This window comes from Cricetulus griseus, chromosome 4 (assembly GCF_003668045.3).
Source record: "Cricetulus griseus strain 17A/GY chromosome 4, alternate assembly CriGri-PICRH-1.0, whole genome shotgun sequence".
NCBI classification, from domain to species: domain Eukaryota; kingdom Metazoa; phylum Chordata; class Mammalia; order Rodentia; family Cricetidae; genus Cricetulus; species Cricetulus griseus.
In genome coordinates, this window is record NC_048597.1 from 68,759,001 (window position 1) to 68,777,500 (window position 18,500).

Here is an 18,500-nt window from a genome sequence, read left to right on the forward strand (position 1 = left end):
TGTATTAGCCTGTTCTTTCTGCAGTCCCACACATCACACAAGAGGCTCTTCTGTGTCTCAGTGCATTAAGCTTGATTGGCAGAGAAGTCCCCTTTGGGTCCCCATCTCGCCTGTCTGGCATGGAGCAGCAGCGGCACAGGATGACACAACTGTGCCAAGTATTTCTGCAAGCCTAAGAGGGCATCTCCTGAAAGGAGTTGGGGCTGAGGTATCTGGATGAGCATAGTGTGTGTGTGTGGGGGGGTGGGTATGATCAAAATACACTTCAAAATGTATAGAATTTTCAAAGAATTAAAAAAACATAAATATAAATATATATAAAGCTAAAACAAGATGAGGAACTTGCTATGCTGCTCAAGGCAAAAAAAAAAAAAAAAAAAAAAATCCCAGAACGAATGTTAGTATTAAATGGATTATTGCTTTTTAATATTTTTAAAGGTTCTTAGTTCCCAAGATATATAATTTACATATATTTAATGCTATTTCTGGTGAATGGTGTGTGAATTTTAGGTAGCTCAGAAAATCTGCACTGAGAAGGTAAAGACCCCAAACAAAACTTCCTTAGACACAAAATCGTAAGTTTATTCTAGTGGTAATCACCTTCATAGCTGTGTGACTTCTGTGTCAGCTTGCTTTTCTATTGCTGTGACAACCGTTCCCAAGGTGACTAATGGGAAAAGGATTCATTTGTGCTCTGGTTCCGGAAGACTAGGAGTCCATCACCGTCAACCGCAGTGGGAAGAGATGGCAGCAGGCAGGCCCACATGGTGGCCATAACATCTTTAACCTCAAGCAGGAAATAGAAAGTGAACTCAAATGGCTTCTGCAGCTTCTTTAAACTCTCAAAGTTTATCTCCAGGGATGTACTTTCTCCAATAAGGCTCCACCTACTGAATCTCCCAAACAATGTCACCAACCGGGGTCTAAGTATTTAAACATCTGTACCAATGGGTCATTCTCATTCAAACTGCCGCATTCTATGTTCTGTCCCCCATAGGCTCCTGGCCGTCTCATAACTGCTTAAAACTCCAAAATCTTTTCTGAGAATCCAGGCAATCTCTTAGCTGTAACCCACTGTAAAATCAAAAACCAAATTACATATTTCTAACACATCGTAGCATAGAATATACAGTACCATTCCAATGGGGAGAAATGAGAGTATGGTAAGGAAATACTAAACCAAAGCAAGACCAAAACACAGCAGAGCAAATGCCAAATCGTGTGTGTGTGTGTGTGTGTGTGTGTGTGTGTGTGTGTGTGTGTGTGTGTGTGTGTGTCTTCATGTAAAGGGGATTTTTGCTGCCTGCAACATATATTTTTCTCTTGGCCTGGCTCTGTGTGTACCACTCCTTGATAGGTAGCCCACAGTTCTGGCGTCTCCTACATCTTGGGGTCTCCAATTCAAACCAGACTTCAATCCTATAGATGTGACTCCAGGCAAGGATGCCCCTTCCACACATGTGGCCTCAGCAGATCTCTGAAACCACGGGCAAAGATGCCACAACCCCTTTAATCATGTAGATGACACTGCCAAGTTTGGTGGCGGCCTTGGGATGGTCCCTGGCCCCTTGAGTTATGTTTGCAGCACTTGTTGTTTGTTGTTCTTTTCTCAGAGCAGAAAAAGTTGGAATGTCAACTGGCTGGGTCTTGCCTGAGGGTGTTCTTCCCTGTATTTCACCATGGATCAGGCCTCCCTTAATCTCTTTATCTCTTTACACACCTTGGCTGCAACTGTGGCCTTTCTCTTTAAGCTGTTCGTTTTGTATTTCTTTCCATCTCATTTCTTCTTTGTTGTTGTTGCAGACCTGCATAGAAGTGATAACCTATAAACATGTAACAAAGCCAATATTAGGCTGTCTTGAATCCTCCTAAGCCAAAGAATTCAGTCCATTACTTTAAAAGTTAGCCTTAGACAAATTCTTAGAACAAGGGCAGAAAACAACAGCCATGTTCTTTTCTGAAATATGACAAGAATAGTCTCTCTCATCCAGTGGCTAATGTATTGTTCCTTCTCAAACTTCTTCAGTGGGGGTTTGCACAGTCTACATTGCTCTCAGCACTGTCTTGCAAGTTTCTACTAAGACAGCCAGTTAAGCTCTGCTTCCAGCATTCAGCCCCTTTTCTGGTATCAAGTTCCCAAGCCCTCTGCAGTCCTCCAGAAATAGCACGATTAGGTCAGTCACAGCAACACCCACACCTGGTGCAGCTTTAGTAAATGCTCATCAAAAGGAGACTTCATCAGAGGAGGGATTCAAAAATCAAAAAGGTGACCTGATCCATAGATGGTCAACATCTTTCCTTATCATTGATTATAACAGAATAGCCAGGTGGCAGAGATGGAGATTATTCTATTACATTGTACTTCCACTCACTGAAGCTGACCTAGATAGAGCTGCTACTGAGTGCCAGATCTGCCAGCAGCAGAGACCAACATTGGGCCCCCTACAGAGCACCATTCCCTGGGGGTGACCAGCCATCAGCCTAGTCACAGATTGACTGTATTGGACTGTTCCCTTCATGGGAAGAGTGGCACTTTGTTTTTATTAGAGTAGATATTACATTTGGTTATGGATTTTGTCTTTCCTGCACATAACGCTTCTGGCAAAACTATCATCAATGGACTTACAGAATGCCTTAGCCACCACCATGGCATTCCACAAATATTGCTTCTGACCAAGGAACTCAGTTCGCAGCCAGAGAAGAAGACATTAGGCCCATGTTCATGGATCCTCTAGTCTTGTCATGTTCTCGACCATCCTTAAGCAGCTGGCTTGACACAATGGTGGAATGGCTTTTTGAAGACACAGTTACAGTGCCAACTAGGGGACAGGAATGTGGAAATCTGGGACTGGGTTCTCCAGAAGGTGGTCTGTGCTTTTGAATCAGTGTCCAGTATATGGTACAGTTTCTCCCATAGACAGGATCCAAGAATCAATTTCTACTCATTATCACCAAGTGACACACTAGAAAATTGTTTTGAAGAAACAATGATTGTAGCTGACAGTGTTTCTTTCCTGTTTTTGCTAAGGAGCTGTTTGTAAACGCATATACACATATCTTACACTAGTATTTGCATTTTCTTTTCTCTATTTAACATCAACTGAGATAATATTAGTGGTTAAATGTGAATCTATATTTTTACAATCAAATTATAAGACATTAAAAAAACTAAGCAAGGGATTTTGCCACCTATTCATTTGTAGTAGTATGTAGAATAGTCATACCATATTGGGTGAAATTATGACTGGTTATTGTTTTCCTTTGTAAATAAAGCATGACATAAGGTGATGTGTTTGTGTATCAAATTGATAAAGAGTAGACTTGTGATGGTAATCTTTGTTGTCAAATTAACTGCATCTGGATTCAACTAAAACCTAAAGTTCTAGGCATAGCTATGGAGTATTTTCTTAATTTCAGATTATTTGAACTAGTAATATCCACCCTAAATCTGGTGTATGGTGATTTGAATGAGAATGGCCCACAAACTCATAGGTTTGAATGGTTGGTTGGTCATTGGGGAGTGGCACTGTTTGAAAGGATTAGGAAGTATGGCCTTGTTGGAGGAAGTGTGTCATTAAGGGTGGGCTTTGCAGTTTGAAGAGCCTATGCCAGGCTCAGAGTCTTTCTTTTTCCCACTGCCTGTGGATTTGGATGTAGAATTCTCAGTTATAACATCTACCTGCAGCTGCCATGCTTCCCACCATGAGGACAATGGAATGAACTTCTGAAACCACGAGTCAGCCCCAACTAAATGCTTTCCTTTCTAAGAGCTGTTGTGGTCATGGTCTCTGTTCACAGTAGTAGAACACTGACTAAGACATGGTGGCAGTCCACAAAAAAGGACATGGATGGATATAACTGTGCCTCTCTGTCTCCCTACCCTCACTCTCACTGGCAAGTTCATCTATCTTGTTTCAGAGGCTTTCCTTTGCCTATGCAGGACCCCTGAAGAAGTGAATACTTCATAGAGCTCAGGAGCTCTTGGGAATTCTCTAGGACTTCCGTGAGAGATTGGGATTGCTGAGACTGTGAACCCAGCAGGTACTGGATTCTCAGGTTTCTGCTTTGAGACAGCTATTGTTGGACTCCTTGGACCATGTTCTGTAAGCCAGCCTAATAAATTTCCCATAATATATATATATATATATATATATATATATATATATATATATTCATTCTTTCAGTTATCTTCCTTTAATATAACCTTTGAACTACTTTTATCCCAAGGCTTTATGATTGGATCTTAACAAATTTCCCAAAATGGCTTCTTACCTTATATTCATTCACTTTTAAGTTATATTCAAGCAAAAAAAAGTTGTTTTTTAACTAAAATGTATCCCTGAAGCTGTGGAGGTGGCTCAATAAACAAAACTCTTGCTGTGTGCATATGAAAATAGGAATTACATCCCACATAATGCTGGATGCTATGGTGGGCGCCTGTAATCCTCATCATGCCTAAGGCAAAAAGTTGGAGGCAGATAATGGAGAATTCAAGAAACTTGTGAGCCAGCACTGTTGTATGCAGTAATGAACAAAAGGTCCTCTCTCAAGTTTTGAGGAAGGCAAGAACACCAGCACTGAAGACAGTCTCTGAGCTCCATGTATGCTGCATGTCAGCACTCAAAGATGAGAACACTCACACCCATACACACACACACACACACACACACACACACACACACACACACACACACACTATAGACATCATAGTGCACATATAAAATAGTAAATTAAAGCAAGCAAATAAAACCTATCCCTTGAGTTAGAGTGAATAGCCCATTTTGAGAAATTCTGAACATAGTATGTTAGTGGCAGCACTTGGCAGTGATACATTCTGCTGTTTTCCATAAACAAATTTATCTTTTAGGATTTTTCTATCTTGAAATATAGACTTTATTTTTATAATTGTGAAAGTCTTAAATGTTGTGCTGGATAGTTTTATGTCAACTTGACATAAGCAATAATCATCTGAGAGGAGGGAACCTCAATTGAGAAGAAAAAGCCCCCACAAACATTGGGCTATAGGCTATCCTGTAGAGTATTCTCTTAATTAGTGATTAACGGGGGGAGAACCCAGCCTACTGCGGATGGTACCACCCATGGGCTGGTGATTCTAGGTTCTATAAGAAAGCAGTCCGAGCAAATCATAATGACCAAGCCAGTAAACAGCAGTCAGCCTCCTGCCTCCAGGTTCCTGCTCTGTTTAAGTGTCTGTCTTGACTTCCTTTAGTGATGAACAGTGCTGTGGAAGTGTAAGCCAAACAAACCCTTTCCTCCCCAGTTGTTTTGGTAGTTGTGTTTCATCACAGCAATAGCAACCCTGACTAACACACACATATTTAGGTTAGTTGAATTATTGTATTAATTTATAGTAGACCATTAAATCGTATTTGTCATAATACAAAGGGAAAATGTGAAGCAGTTAATGAAAAGTGTATGCTTTTGTGAAAATTTAAGAGAAAATTCGCCAAATTCATCATGAGATTAAAGAATGTACACGGCTGTTGTGTTTTACCATCTTAATGTTAGGATCACCAGTGTTAGCCGTATTATTTAATACGAATTTCCTTATTGACTCTTGATAGTCTAAACTTGATAGTCTAGATTGACAAATAACTGACAAAAAGTTATTGGTGCTTCAGTTATAGACACAGGTATGTTCGACAGTGAAACATTCAGATTTTATTGCATAAATCGAGAAGTTTCAAGTACTGTAAGCAAATGTTGACATCAGAAAGCACCCATGAAGGGCTCTGAACAATATTTTCATAGGTGAGTATTTTGCCAGAACATTACTAGGCAATTGGATATGGAGTCTCTACTGTCAGAATTTACACTAGCCAAAGGGAAAAAAAATGGAACAATTAGTAGACATTGTCACAGGTGTGGCTGTGGCTCTAGAAGGCAGATTTGGAAAGTATCAGGTGTGTCTCTGCACAGAGACATGTAGATCATTAGAGGAAATGGGAGCGGGTTAAGAGCGACATACAGAGGGGACTGGAAGTGTGCCATGCCTCCCCTGGGGCCTGGCAGGGGGAAAGGTGCCTACATGAGGTTTGCAGTGACCTTGTGTGGGTCATCAACACAGACTTGCCTCTTCCAGATTCTTACAACCAGGGCTTTTCAGAGCATTCACCTTTGGCTGCCTGAAACAGAGACAGTGCTCTCGCCAAAGGAACCCAGCACCACAAGGGACAGAAAGTAAAGGAATTTTTGATGATGTCAGCAGTGGACAGAGTAAACTTTACAGGGGATAAAGAGATGGGGCTCTAAAGCCAGGTGCAAGAGTTTAGGTTCCACACTGGAGGCAGCATTTGAGGTGCAGAGCAAAGGAACAGTGTGAGGAGAGCTAACTAAATCTTGTTCTGGTACAGACACAGAATTCAGATACATGTCCTTTCCAGTCAGGAAAGAACAGTGAGGGAGACATCTAAAGCTCTCTCATTATGGAAGAAAGAGAATTGACACATTTAGAGATCACAGGGCCCATTCTCAATGTAGCTATGATATCCAGGTAAACTGCAAAAATTCACTTTAAGTTAATGGGTTCTTCCAAGTGATGAAATAACTTTGGTCCAAACTACAGATAATCCAGGCATGTCTTCCAAGTACAAAATTCTGCTACACCTGAGTGATGCAGATACTTCCAAGTTCTTCTATTACTCAGCTAGTGAATGGAGTCTAACCTCTTTAACTGGCATGCACTAGGCTGCATGTTTTTTATTTCATGCCATTCTGGATAAGTGATTAGGAAACAGCATTTCCCCACAAGCACAGAAGCAGACCGTCAGATAAAGACCTGACAATGCTCTAAACTGAGCAGAACAGCAATGTGAACACAAATAGGACAATATCAAAAAGAAGGTGATTATATGCAAAATGATACCCACACGGGAGTCTAAATAAACATTACTGATGGTTTTTAAATTATTTATTGGAAAGCATAGACTTTCTAGACATCCTAATTATTTTGCCATACAAGATCGAAACTCAAGCAATAAAAGACTTAACCTTTTGGTATAAAGTTAATAGCTGAATAAAAGACTCAAACCAATCAAGAAGTAAGAAATTTTTAGCATTATTACTGTGCATATGTGCATAGACTTTTTTTTTCACTTAATTGACTATCTGGGCCAATAGTTTATTTTCATTTTCTATTTTGTTTTCCATTTTGAAAACAGCCCTGCATTTCAGCACCAAGGTTTTTCTCTTTTTTTAAAAAAGTTAGAACAGTTGTTACACTTCTCAGGCCTTTGGGTGTGATGTTGGAATCATCTAACAACTCCAAAAGACAAAAAGTACCTTCAGATTTCCTTTAACTTCAAACCAGTTCCATTCTATTCTAAGCAAAAATAAGGATGCACATAGTTTAAGAGAGCTCAATGAAGCAAATAAATAACTGCTTCATAAAGTACTGGGTGTAAACAAGACCACCCCCAATGGCCACAGAGAGATGACGTTTTGCAGCTGGTGGCAACTCTCATCAGCTCAAAGTTGAGAAGCAGGCACATAGAGCCCAAAGCCAGCAGTTATCAAAGGGACAACTGGTGAGGATTAACTATGAGACTGCTTTTCAAATCAAGCTTTTGTTTTCTAGTTTCTTAAAAAAAAAAACAACAAACAAACCAAAAACCCATCAGAAAAATCTGAACTGTAATAATCTAAAACCCTGAATCTACCATAAAAATAACTATCTTAAATGTTTAACACCACATTTTGAGGTTAGTAAGAAGTGACCCAAGCAGTGTAAAGGCGGCTCAAGTCTTATGGTAGAAAAATTCACAAAGATTTCTGTAAACATTAAAACAACTACCTGCAAAAACACAGGTATCATTTAGTTGTGGATTCTGAGAAATTCTTAGTTTTTTTTTTTTTTCCCCAACACCATGATAATGGTAGCTGGGCTTTCCTAACAGGTGCCTCTGTCTGAAGTTTGTTAATCGGCCCATCTGCTTTTTCTGAAGTCATTGTTTTGGCTTGTATTGCATGTCTCCATCAATGGATGTCACTTAGTCCTTTCTATGCTGGTACAATGTTGGCATTACAGACACATTATTTTTATCCTACTTTGTAAAAATCAGTGTATTTATTCGAGCTGCCAAATCTCTGGTTACAAAGAATGCAGCTTTACCAAAACTTTCAGCCTCACTTGGTTAGTTTCTCTATGACTCCTGCTTTGCTTCAATGTTTGAAATACTGAGAAGATAATCACTGATAGTTATTTAGCTAAATAATGGATTATTTAGACATGGTACCATATTAAAGACTTTTAAGTTAAAAGTCTGTACTCAGAACAAAATCTGTGGCCTGTGAGAACTTGTTGACAAGTGGTGGGCTGATTTTAGTAATTACTGCTGTGATTTGGACTCCAGGCTAACTAACATATTACAAGTTACAAGCAAAAGGGGCCGTTATTGCATCTTTGCCTTTTCTTTCTGGTTGCTGAGTTACACCCTTAGCCCTGCCTTTCCTTTAAGTTTCTTCCATTATTGTATTCCTCTAAATGAGCACTATTCAAACAATTACCTTAAGCAAAGGCCAATATTTAATGCTTTAAAACCCATCGAATAGTTCATTAGGTTAAAATCAGCTTATTGGAGTTGAAAATAATTTCTCTTTATAGAGTTTGATAATTTTAGGGAAAGCCTTCAGAAAGTCCTGATGAGGGCAGAGCTGATGACTTTCTCAAATTTTATATTTAAAAAAATTTGAGAAAATGACATAACCATATTTTAAATGGTTCCAGGATGTTTTAGATAAATAGCTATAGGAATGTCAGTGTCAAATGATTCAACCATAACAAGACTGTAGACATTTTCCTCTATGTCTCCATTAGGTTGAAACTTTTTTCAGATTGGTATACTTTTCTTCTATAACCCCTTCCCAGTCCCTCCAAGTACTCTGTAATGAAAATAAATTGGAATGCTTGTTCTAAAGATATACTAATTTCTTGGAAATGCTCATTATCCATTTGTTCGGTACTTCCCCCAGACCGTTACTTTGATACCAAGGCAACCCAACTGCTCTCCAGACCTCGAGGACATGTGGCACCAAGTGAGAACTTGAATTCTGCTTTACTTTTGCCTTTGCTCATGAGCTAAGTCTATTAAAATTTGAAACCATTGGATTAGGCATTAGGTTGACTAGTTTCTGTAATAAGACATGTTTTAATCCCCTGGGATTTGAAATGATCTCTTTGCTTTCAGTTCATTTCACTTAGGGTATAGAGAAACGTTTACAGATTTCTTTTCCTCCCATTTGGCTCAGTGACAGTGAACACAATGCAGCATTCAAGTGCTATTAGGCAAATGCAGCCCTACAAGGGTACGCACTTCCATAAATCAGTCTGCAGAAGAGAACTATCTTAATTAACCTGCAGTATATTTGACCAAAAAAACCTTCTGAGACGTTCTTTACTTTAGGATCTGTAGCCTCCATCCAGAGGTCCTGCAGATCTTGTAAGTGTCCATGAGATGTCATCATCTTTTCATAGATACAGGGATGATAGGGAACCTTACCTTCCCCAGAAAAAAATACATGGTTCTGTGGCACTATCCCTATTTTATTGGCACAGAGGCCCATGAACACGTCATCTATGTACAGGCTGGAATTCAGCATCTGTGAGGCCTCATAGACTTTAGCAGCTACATCACTGGAGATGACGTAGGCAGCGCCAGCTGTATAGTCAGGGTAAGCTGGCCATTGGTACATTGCATAAGGAACATAGTACTTGCTTTTTTTATCCCTAACAGGAGGGCTACCACGATGAACATGACCAATCCAAAAGTCTCGAACCCCAGTGTGCTCTAGCCCTTGAAGGTATTCAATGAGGTTTGGCATGTGAATAAATATATCGTCATCGGCACTCATCAGGAATTTGGCATGTGGGCAAAAGGTGTTTGTCCAGCTGAACTGAAGGAGCAATTTTAAAGTCAGATTGTAGAAAGAATCAACAAAATCTTGCTGGATTATATCCTTGTACACGTGATCTTCCCAAATCAGTTTCTTTTGCAGTTCTTCTCCCTTCGGTAGAGCAGGAGTTCCTAAGGCAAACAGAATTTTGACGTTGGCACTAAGCTGGGACTGAACATAATTCTCATTGCCCCACGTTTTTCTGATTGCAGAACGTCGGTCATAGTTTGCAGGGGAAGTCTTTATAAAGAGTAAGAGGAGGACATCTTGAGCCTGACACTTCTCTTTGTGGTTGATCAAGTATTGGTAGTGAGGTTGCTCGGAGCTGTGCTTGACAGACAGGGAGTGATTCACAAAGTCATAGCTGTTTATGAGGTATCTGTAGGAGTAGGACTTCATATGGTTCAAAATGTGATTATTGATTGGACCCCAGAAAACCATGAAGCTTAATATAAAACAAGTGGCAAATAGCTGAAAAAATTTCCATCTTTTGACTCTTCTGCCACTCATAAACATTTTCATGTTCTCAGGTCTGTTGTAAATGGCTGCTTGCTTCTTCAGAATGATAGCACTTGGTATTTGAGGAATAGATGTGCTTCTTAATACATATTGGTCATAAAATATTCGAAAAGGTTTCATTCCACAGAATATTCTCTTCTAGCAACATTTCCCTGGGATTGCAGAAGAATGGAGCGCTATAGAATGATGGTCCCGACACATTCAAGTTCGTCCACCCTGGCATTCCTCACAAGGTTCCGCGTATAGCCTCGTGCAGTTGCTTCATGTGGTTCTGCCTATGAACATGCACTGTGACCCTAGCAAAAGAACAACACGTCAATGGGTCACTGAGTTACCACAAAGAAAAAGATTACTCCTTGTCCCTTAAGCCAAATGTGACCTGACTGGTTATCGCAAATATTTTTGTTATTTGTGGCATTAGCATTTAGTAAGAGAAATTTAAAAAGATTGAACAGGGGCTGTACTTGATACAGTCTTCCTATTCAGAATATTGACAACTTTGTCTTTTCCTACTCTTGAAGGAGACCCCCCACCAATAGCTATCATTTCATATATTTACAATTTAAATGCTACAAGTGTGCATACATAGTCAGGCTCTAAGTAGTTACATAGATATAGGCAAAACATTCACTGAAAATTCACTTCATCAGTAAAGTTCCATCAAAACTCCCCCATACTAGGAATAAGAGTAGGGATAAAAATAAACTTTCTTTTAAAAATACCAAGGTTTACAGTCAAGGAGTCAAGATTTGCTTTTCAAAAGCAATTTCCAAACTCTCAAATCACATTGTGAGCTCCAAATCTGTGCAGGCAGCCTCCTTACATGTTCCTTATTATTTGGAAACTCAACAGGCACTTCATATATAACATGTTCTAAATGGAGAAGTTGGAACTAACCAGCCATTTTTTGTGGCCAAGGACTGTGACCACTAATGGACTGTTAGCCACTTACTGTCTAGTACTGTATCATGCATCTTACCACAACCGAGAGAAACTAGGAAAGTGCCAGTAAACTTAGTCTTCATCAGAGCAAAAGGGAGTATGCATAAATGTGTAGGGAAAAAGAAGAACTCAGGTAATTTACCCAATTACATAGGGGTCTTTTAATTTGAACATATTTGATCTTCTTCCTTAACAAATGTTATTTCCATACTTGTGTTTGTGTAGTTGAGGGGGGGGAGCACTTTATCCATCTATACCAGAAACTCAAGTCTTCCTTTCCCTTTAGCCCCATCTCCAACTGTTTAATCCCATGAGACATTTCCTCTGAATGTCTTTTCACTCTTCAGGTCATCCTCCATTCTCATCCAGACTAGGGCACAGACTCTAGGATGCCCTTATCAGCTACGTTAGTATGAGTGAGCTTTCCAAAACTGACATAAAAGTGAGCTCAAATGAGCGCATTAAAGACCCCTAGACCAAGCCGGGCGTTGGTGGCGCATGCCTTTAATCCCAACACAGAGGCAGGCAGATCTCTGTGAGTTCGAGGCCAGCCTGGTCTCCAGAGCGAGTGTCAAGATAGGCTCCAAAGCTACACAGAGAAACCCTGTCTCAAAAAACCAAAAATAAATAAATAAATAAATAAATAAATAAAAATAAAAATAAAAAAATAAAGCCCCCTAGACCTTCCCAACAGCTAGTGACAAGACAGAGCTAGGTTACGAATTAGCATGGTATCTAAGATCCTTTTGAATCTACCTCTCCGACTATTCTATCACACTGTTGGACAATATCAAATTCCTGGCTATTTCTTCTACCCTGCCTGCTCTTTGCATCAGCCATACAGTTGTCTGGCATGCTCTCACTGACTCATATCATGGCATGTACACAGTCCCAGTTCTACAGGCATCCTTCAGCTTGAAGCTTGAACTATAATTCACTCACTCATCAAAGATGTTCTTTATTTGTATCTAGAAATATACTAGCTCCTGCCCGGGATGGTAGATATGGTTTCTGGACACTGGTTAGGATTAAGAGGGAGAATAAAAGCAGAGTGATTGCAAACCCACAGCATAAACCCCAGGGCAAAATCCTGCTTTGTGCCTAGAGACTAGTTTGTAATCATGTACCTCTATCCTTGACATTGATATAACAACAATTGCACACAGTGAGAACTGTGAAGAAGTAGCCTAACTCCAGTTGTGACACTGCCTTCCACACCTCTGGGTTTTCAGATTCTGCTCTATTTCCTATTCCCGATTATTGCTCCTAGTCAGGGTAGTAACAACAAGGGCTAGTCATGAGAAATGTCCAAAAAAGGCGACTAAAGCAAGCCCCACTGAGATCTTGTTCATAGCTAATCAACATGGGTAGTACAACATGGTAGGATATGGATTTTTGCATTGCAAAAACTGCTTAGGAAGCCACAACTGAAAAAGAAAAAAAAAATAGAGTATACAGAAAGCAGTAGATGTGAGGCTTATGTTGTATGCATTCTAGGATTCAATGTTGATGTTAACGTATTAGTGGGCTTGATTACGAAAAGGCTGAATGTCCTGCTCCAAAGAACAGATCAGTATGGCAATCCCTTCCTACCCCTTCATATACTTATTGTGTCTGGATTTAATGCTTTGAAGAAGGTGAGAAAAAACAACAAGAAATACTAGTTTCTGATGCTGGATTCTTTCTCAAGCTTGCAAAATAACTTCCTTTCAGGGGATTCCAGTGAAGGCCAAAAGCAAGGGCATGTTGCCTTCTTTACGACATATGATGAAGGAGTTGGAGACTTAAATTGAGGTAATAGATAATCCTTGATGGATGGATGAGTCCTTTAAAGAAACATCAATCAACATTTAAGAAATCTAGCAACATTCTCACTGGGCACAGATCTATAGTTTCAACTCCAACAGACCTAGAAGAACAAAGGTTAAATGTGATCATTAATACTGACTTGTCAGCTCTTCAGGATCTAGAAACACCTGGGAGACAAATCTTTAGGCATGTGCAATGGATGGAGTCCACTGAATAAAGAAGGAGGAAGCAAGCAGAAGACCAGCGTTTGCTTTTGTCTGCTGCCTGACAGTGTATAGCTGCACTGTGACCTATTCATTCCTCTTCCTTCTGCTGCCATGACTTCTCCACCATGATGGATAGCACCCTCAAACTGTGAACCAAAACACACCTTTCCATCCTTAAGTTGAGTTTGTCAGGTTTCTGTCATAGCAACGAATGTAAGGAAGTGTAGACACTGGGTTGGAGATTTAAGAACTGTCCTAGATTCCCGGCACTGCAGCTCACAACTGCCTCTAACTCCAGTTCCAGGGGACCTAATGTCCTCTTCTATTGTTCACAGAAATGAATGCAGGCAAAACACACACACACACACACACACACACACACACACACACGTAAAATACAGGCACAACCAACTTTCTACTTTTGAGCCGTGCTTAGCCAGCCCCAATATCAGCATACCTTGTGCATTCTTATCAAGCTCATTTACAAGCCTGAGCTTAGGAGACTGTCATCTTGTGAGCACACTCCTCCAAGCATTCAAATGCTTGCCTGACTCACCAAAGACACTAGGTCTCTACAGTGGATCAGTGCCCTGCCTCAGCTTAGTGTTCTGTTGCTGCTGCAACTGCTGCTAAAATAGCAACTGGTCCATAATAATCATTTTATTCCCCCATGATGTTTATGTATTTACCTTATGTTCCCATGTTTTTCAAACACTCCAAGTAGACCTCTTAATCAGTTAAAAAACATTTCTGAAAAATGACAGAGCCAACAACCTAGACCACTGTGTTGAGTGTAGCAGATGGGATTTGAGAATGAAATTTCTCCTACTCATCAACAGAGCCAAACTCTGATTCAATATTTACACACACTAGAACCAAATCTCACCGAAAGCATTGGTGTGATTAGAGGAAGATTTAGGAAAGATAAACTACTTGTTTATTTCATACCTTTTCTCTAATGCCAAAAGAACCCAAGTCCTCCAAGCATAGCAGCCATGGGAAGCATCTCCCAGCCTAAAGAAGAGCAGAAGTGCTGGTCTCCATCTGGACTGAGAACAGGAGTGAGCAATGCTACAACAGGTTCCCTCTTTCCTCTTGTACCTCACAGCACTTTAAGTCTGCTTTCAAGCACATCACTTAGTGTAGCATCTGGAGTGCCGACAAGGTCACTGAAGAGAAGCCCACAAGTTGGCTCATCGGGTGGAAGAAAATGTGGGGCCTTGCAGAAAACACAAAACAAGTATGAAGTTCAGCACCCACATCCATCGCAGTGCCAACCGGCAGACTGGAAACAAGGGTCACCTCTGTTCCCAGTGCTTTCCTATTTAGTCTGCACATTAGAGCTGACATCAGTGTAATGTTACTGGAGGGAACTAAAAATTACAGATCACTCTGAGCTTACTGGAAACATGGAGCAGAGCACTGGAAAGAATAGCTTAGAGCGGAACAAGTAAGGATTTGTACTACAACTCCAGTTTATTTCTATTTTGGAGAAAGGAACTTCATCTTTTTAAAAACATAATCAGAAAAATGAAGAACAGAAGTAGAGCATTAGGGGCTCAGGGGTTAGGAGTCTTTGCTTCTCAAGAGGACCCTCATTCAATCCCCAATATCAATGTCCGGTGTCTCACAAAACTGTAACTCCAGTCCCAGGGTATTTGACCCCCTCTGCTGATCTCCAAAGGCACCTACACATGTACATTAGCAGGTACATCCACCACACACACACACACACACCATGCACACTGAGTGATCAAGATAGGGTGCACACATACACACAAATAAAAATGAAATTTATTTTTTTTAAAGAAGCAGAACAAGGTGGCAGACATCTCCTAAAATACTTTCCAGGCAGGGAGCTGTACCCCTCAATTACTCAAAAGAATATTTATTCAGTCAAAAGAGCTCTTTGAACTTCTGAAAAAAAAATTCCAGTTAGTGTGTCAAGAAGCTACAAGGTTCCCAATAATAACACCTGATTTTTAATACTTTACCTTACCAACTCACTTTGTTGTTGAGTTTACTTTTGGAATATGAAAAAATTGATAAAAATTTTGAACTTTTGACCAAGATGGTGATGGTTGCTGTTTAAGTTCAAGTTAAGTAACTGCAATCTTTCTTGCTCCAATGAATCCAGCAAAGATGTAAGTGTGCACTGTGCAGGCCACGGATGGTAGAAGGGCATGGCATGGCTATGTGCGAGCCAGACACGGTGAACGGGTGTGGCATGGATGCTGGCAAGTTAGGCATAGTGGAGGCGTGTGCCATACATGTGTGCAAGCCAGGTCTGGTAGATCAACATGACACAATGATTTCTGGTCTTTAGTCTTAAAGCATTTATAGTCTGCCTGAATAGGGCTCATTGTTCCCTCGAAAAGTATAATTTCTGTGTACACAATGGTGAGGAGCTCTTTTGTCACTTTTGAGTAAGTCAACTGCAGGTCCAACAGTGAAGTGGAAGAAGATTATTTAGGAGTTTCAGGAGAGACTAGAGATGGCCTGAAGATGGATGCTTGAAGGATGGTGATCTTTGTTTTCAGGGAGAAAGGGAAGAACTGCATGTGCCAGGAATCTGAGAAATGGGAATAGATTTAAAAGCAGGGAAGTGTCGTGGCATATTATTTTGAGGTGTGTTGCATTTGTTTATGCTATGGAACATTTGTTTAATGATGTAAAGATGTGTTGCTTTTGTTTATGCTGCATTTGTTGAATTCTGTGAAGCTGTGTTACTATGTCTATCTAATACCTGATGGTCTAATAAAGAGCTGAATGGCCAATAGCAAAGCAGGAAGAAAGGATGGGTAGGGCTGGCAGGCAGAGAGAATAAATAGCAAGAGAAATCTGGGAAGAGGAGGAGGAGCAAGAGAACAAGGAGAGGAGGATGCTAGGGGCCAGCCAGCTATACAGCCAGCCACAGGAATAAGAGTGAATGTAAGATTTACAGAAGTTAAGAGAAAGATAAAAGCCCAGAGGCAAAAGGTAGATGGGATAATGTAAGTTAAGAAAAGCTGTTGAGAAACAAGCCAAGCTAAGGCTGGGCATTTATAATTAAAAATAAGCCTCCAAATAAATGTATAATTTATTTGGGAGTTGGGTGGCCAGCCTCCCAAAAGAGCCCAAAGATATTATAAAAACAACTACAAGGAAGTGGGTGACTGCTTATGGAGAACCTTGAAAATTTAAATTCTCAAGGAGAGAATTTAAATGGGTTTACAGAGCAGCTTCTTTCGTTAGCATAAATATCATGACCAAAAAATCTGACAGATTTTTTTAAATTGTTGTTGTTCATAGCCCAGACTATATAAAACACTTATGGATGGTGCCACTACAGTAACCGGGCCTTCCCACATCAATCATCAATTAGGATAGTTGTTCATAGATCTGGTCACAGGCCAATCTGATACAGGCAGTTCTGCAGCTGAGGTTCCTCCTTTCCAGGTAGCTCTAGGTTATGTCAAGTTGACTAGAGAAAGTAATCAGTGCACAAGCATGGATTTTTGTCTCCTTCCTTCCTTCCTTCCTTCCTTCCTTCCTTCCTTCCTTCCTTCCTTCCTTCCTTCTTTCCTTCCTCTCTCTCTTCGCCCTCCCTAACTTTCCTCCTCTTTTGTAACATAGCTCCCTTGTTCAGTATGTATTAAGTTTGAGCAAATAGGACTAATCTCATAGTACTGTTGCAGAACACACAATCCCTAGAGACCAGCACATCAATGAATTAGTTTAGCTGGAGACCAGTTTATCTGGGTCTTATATTAATGTACAATGCAGTAGGGATGGTATAACCTAGCATGAAGGCAGCATGGATGGGAGAAAAGTATCTGTCTGTTTTCTGTTGCCATAATAAAAGTACTTGAAGCTGGATACTTATGAAGAAAAGATATTGCTTTAGTTCCTAGCTTGAGAAGCTGGAAATTCAACATCAAACAGCCTTATGCTTGGCCTCTGGCAATGGGTCTTTTGGCCATGTCACAACATGAAGAAAAGAAGGGAACAGTTACATTCAGAAGGGGCCATATAAGTGGTGTGGCCTTACCTCTCAAGAGAACTAACTCTACGAGAACAGCATTAATCTTTTGGAAGGTCAGCCTCCAATGACCTAATCTCCCCGGGCTAGACCTTACCCTTTCAAAGCTCCATCACTTCTCACTACAGCCAACAGGAGACTGAACCTACAGCACACAGACCTTTTGATAAAGAAAGAATAAAGAAGACCTTGTTATCAAAAGCAAAATCCCCATAGAGCCTGATAAAAGCTTGGGACGGGGAAGAAAGAGGAAGGAGTGAAATGTGATTTCAAGTATCACTGGCTAGAGGAAAGCTGACTTACTGAGGTAGGGGTGAGGCAGGCTCACATTTGCTAGATAACAAGGTACTGAAATGATAGTATTTAGGTATTTGTACTGGCCTGCCTTTGGAGTTCTGACAGGATATGCCCTCAGCTGTTGCCAATAAGAGCACCACCTGTGCCTGTTCACCTTTGTCCCTTTTAAAGGGACCCTGCCCACCTCCCTTTTCTCTCTCTCCTGCCTCTGCCTCTCTTTCCTCTCTCCTGCAGCTCCTGTCCTGAGAGGCTCCTCCCCTCCCCTCCCCTTCCCCCTATGGCTGAAAGACACATAAAGAAGTGTTCAACATCCTTAGCCATCAGGGAAATGCAAACCAAAACATCTCTGAGATACCATCTTACTCCTGTTAGAATGGCTAAAATCAAAAACACTAATGACAGTTTATGCTGGAGAGGATGTGGAGAAAGGGGAACACTTCTCTACTGCTGGTGGGAGTGCCAACTTGTACAGTCACTTGGGAAATGACGACTCCTCAGGAAAATGGGAATGAGTCTACCACAAGAGGCAGCAATTCCACACCTAGGCATATACCCAAAAGAAGCACATTCATACAACCAGGACATCTGTTCAATGATGTTCATAGCAGCACTATTTGTAATAGCCAGAAACTGGAAGCAGCCTAGATGCCCCTCTACCGAAGAATGGATAGAGAAAATGTGGTACATTTACAAAATGGAGTACTACTCAGCAGAAAAAAAAAAAAAACAATGGAATCTTTAAATTTGCAGGAAAATGGATGGAACTAGAAGAAACCATTCTGAGTGATGTAACC

General features: G+C 40.5%; 1 protein-coding gene across 1 annotated transcript; it reads right to left on the reverse strand.

The window, feature by feature from the left end:
- Positions 1–9,300: 9,300 nt before the first annotated feature.
- B3gnt5 (UDP-GlcNAc:betaGal beta-1,3-N-acetylglucosaminyltransferase 5) lies at positions 9,301–10,434 on the reverse strand. The gene has a single exon (XM_035443587.1). The coding sequence runs from the start codon at positions 10,432–10,434 to the stop codon at positions 9,301–9,303; it is 1,134 nt and encodes a 377-aa protein (XP_035299478.1).
- Between the last annotated feature and the right edge of the window lie 8,066 nt (positions 10,435–18,500).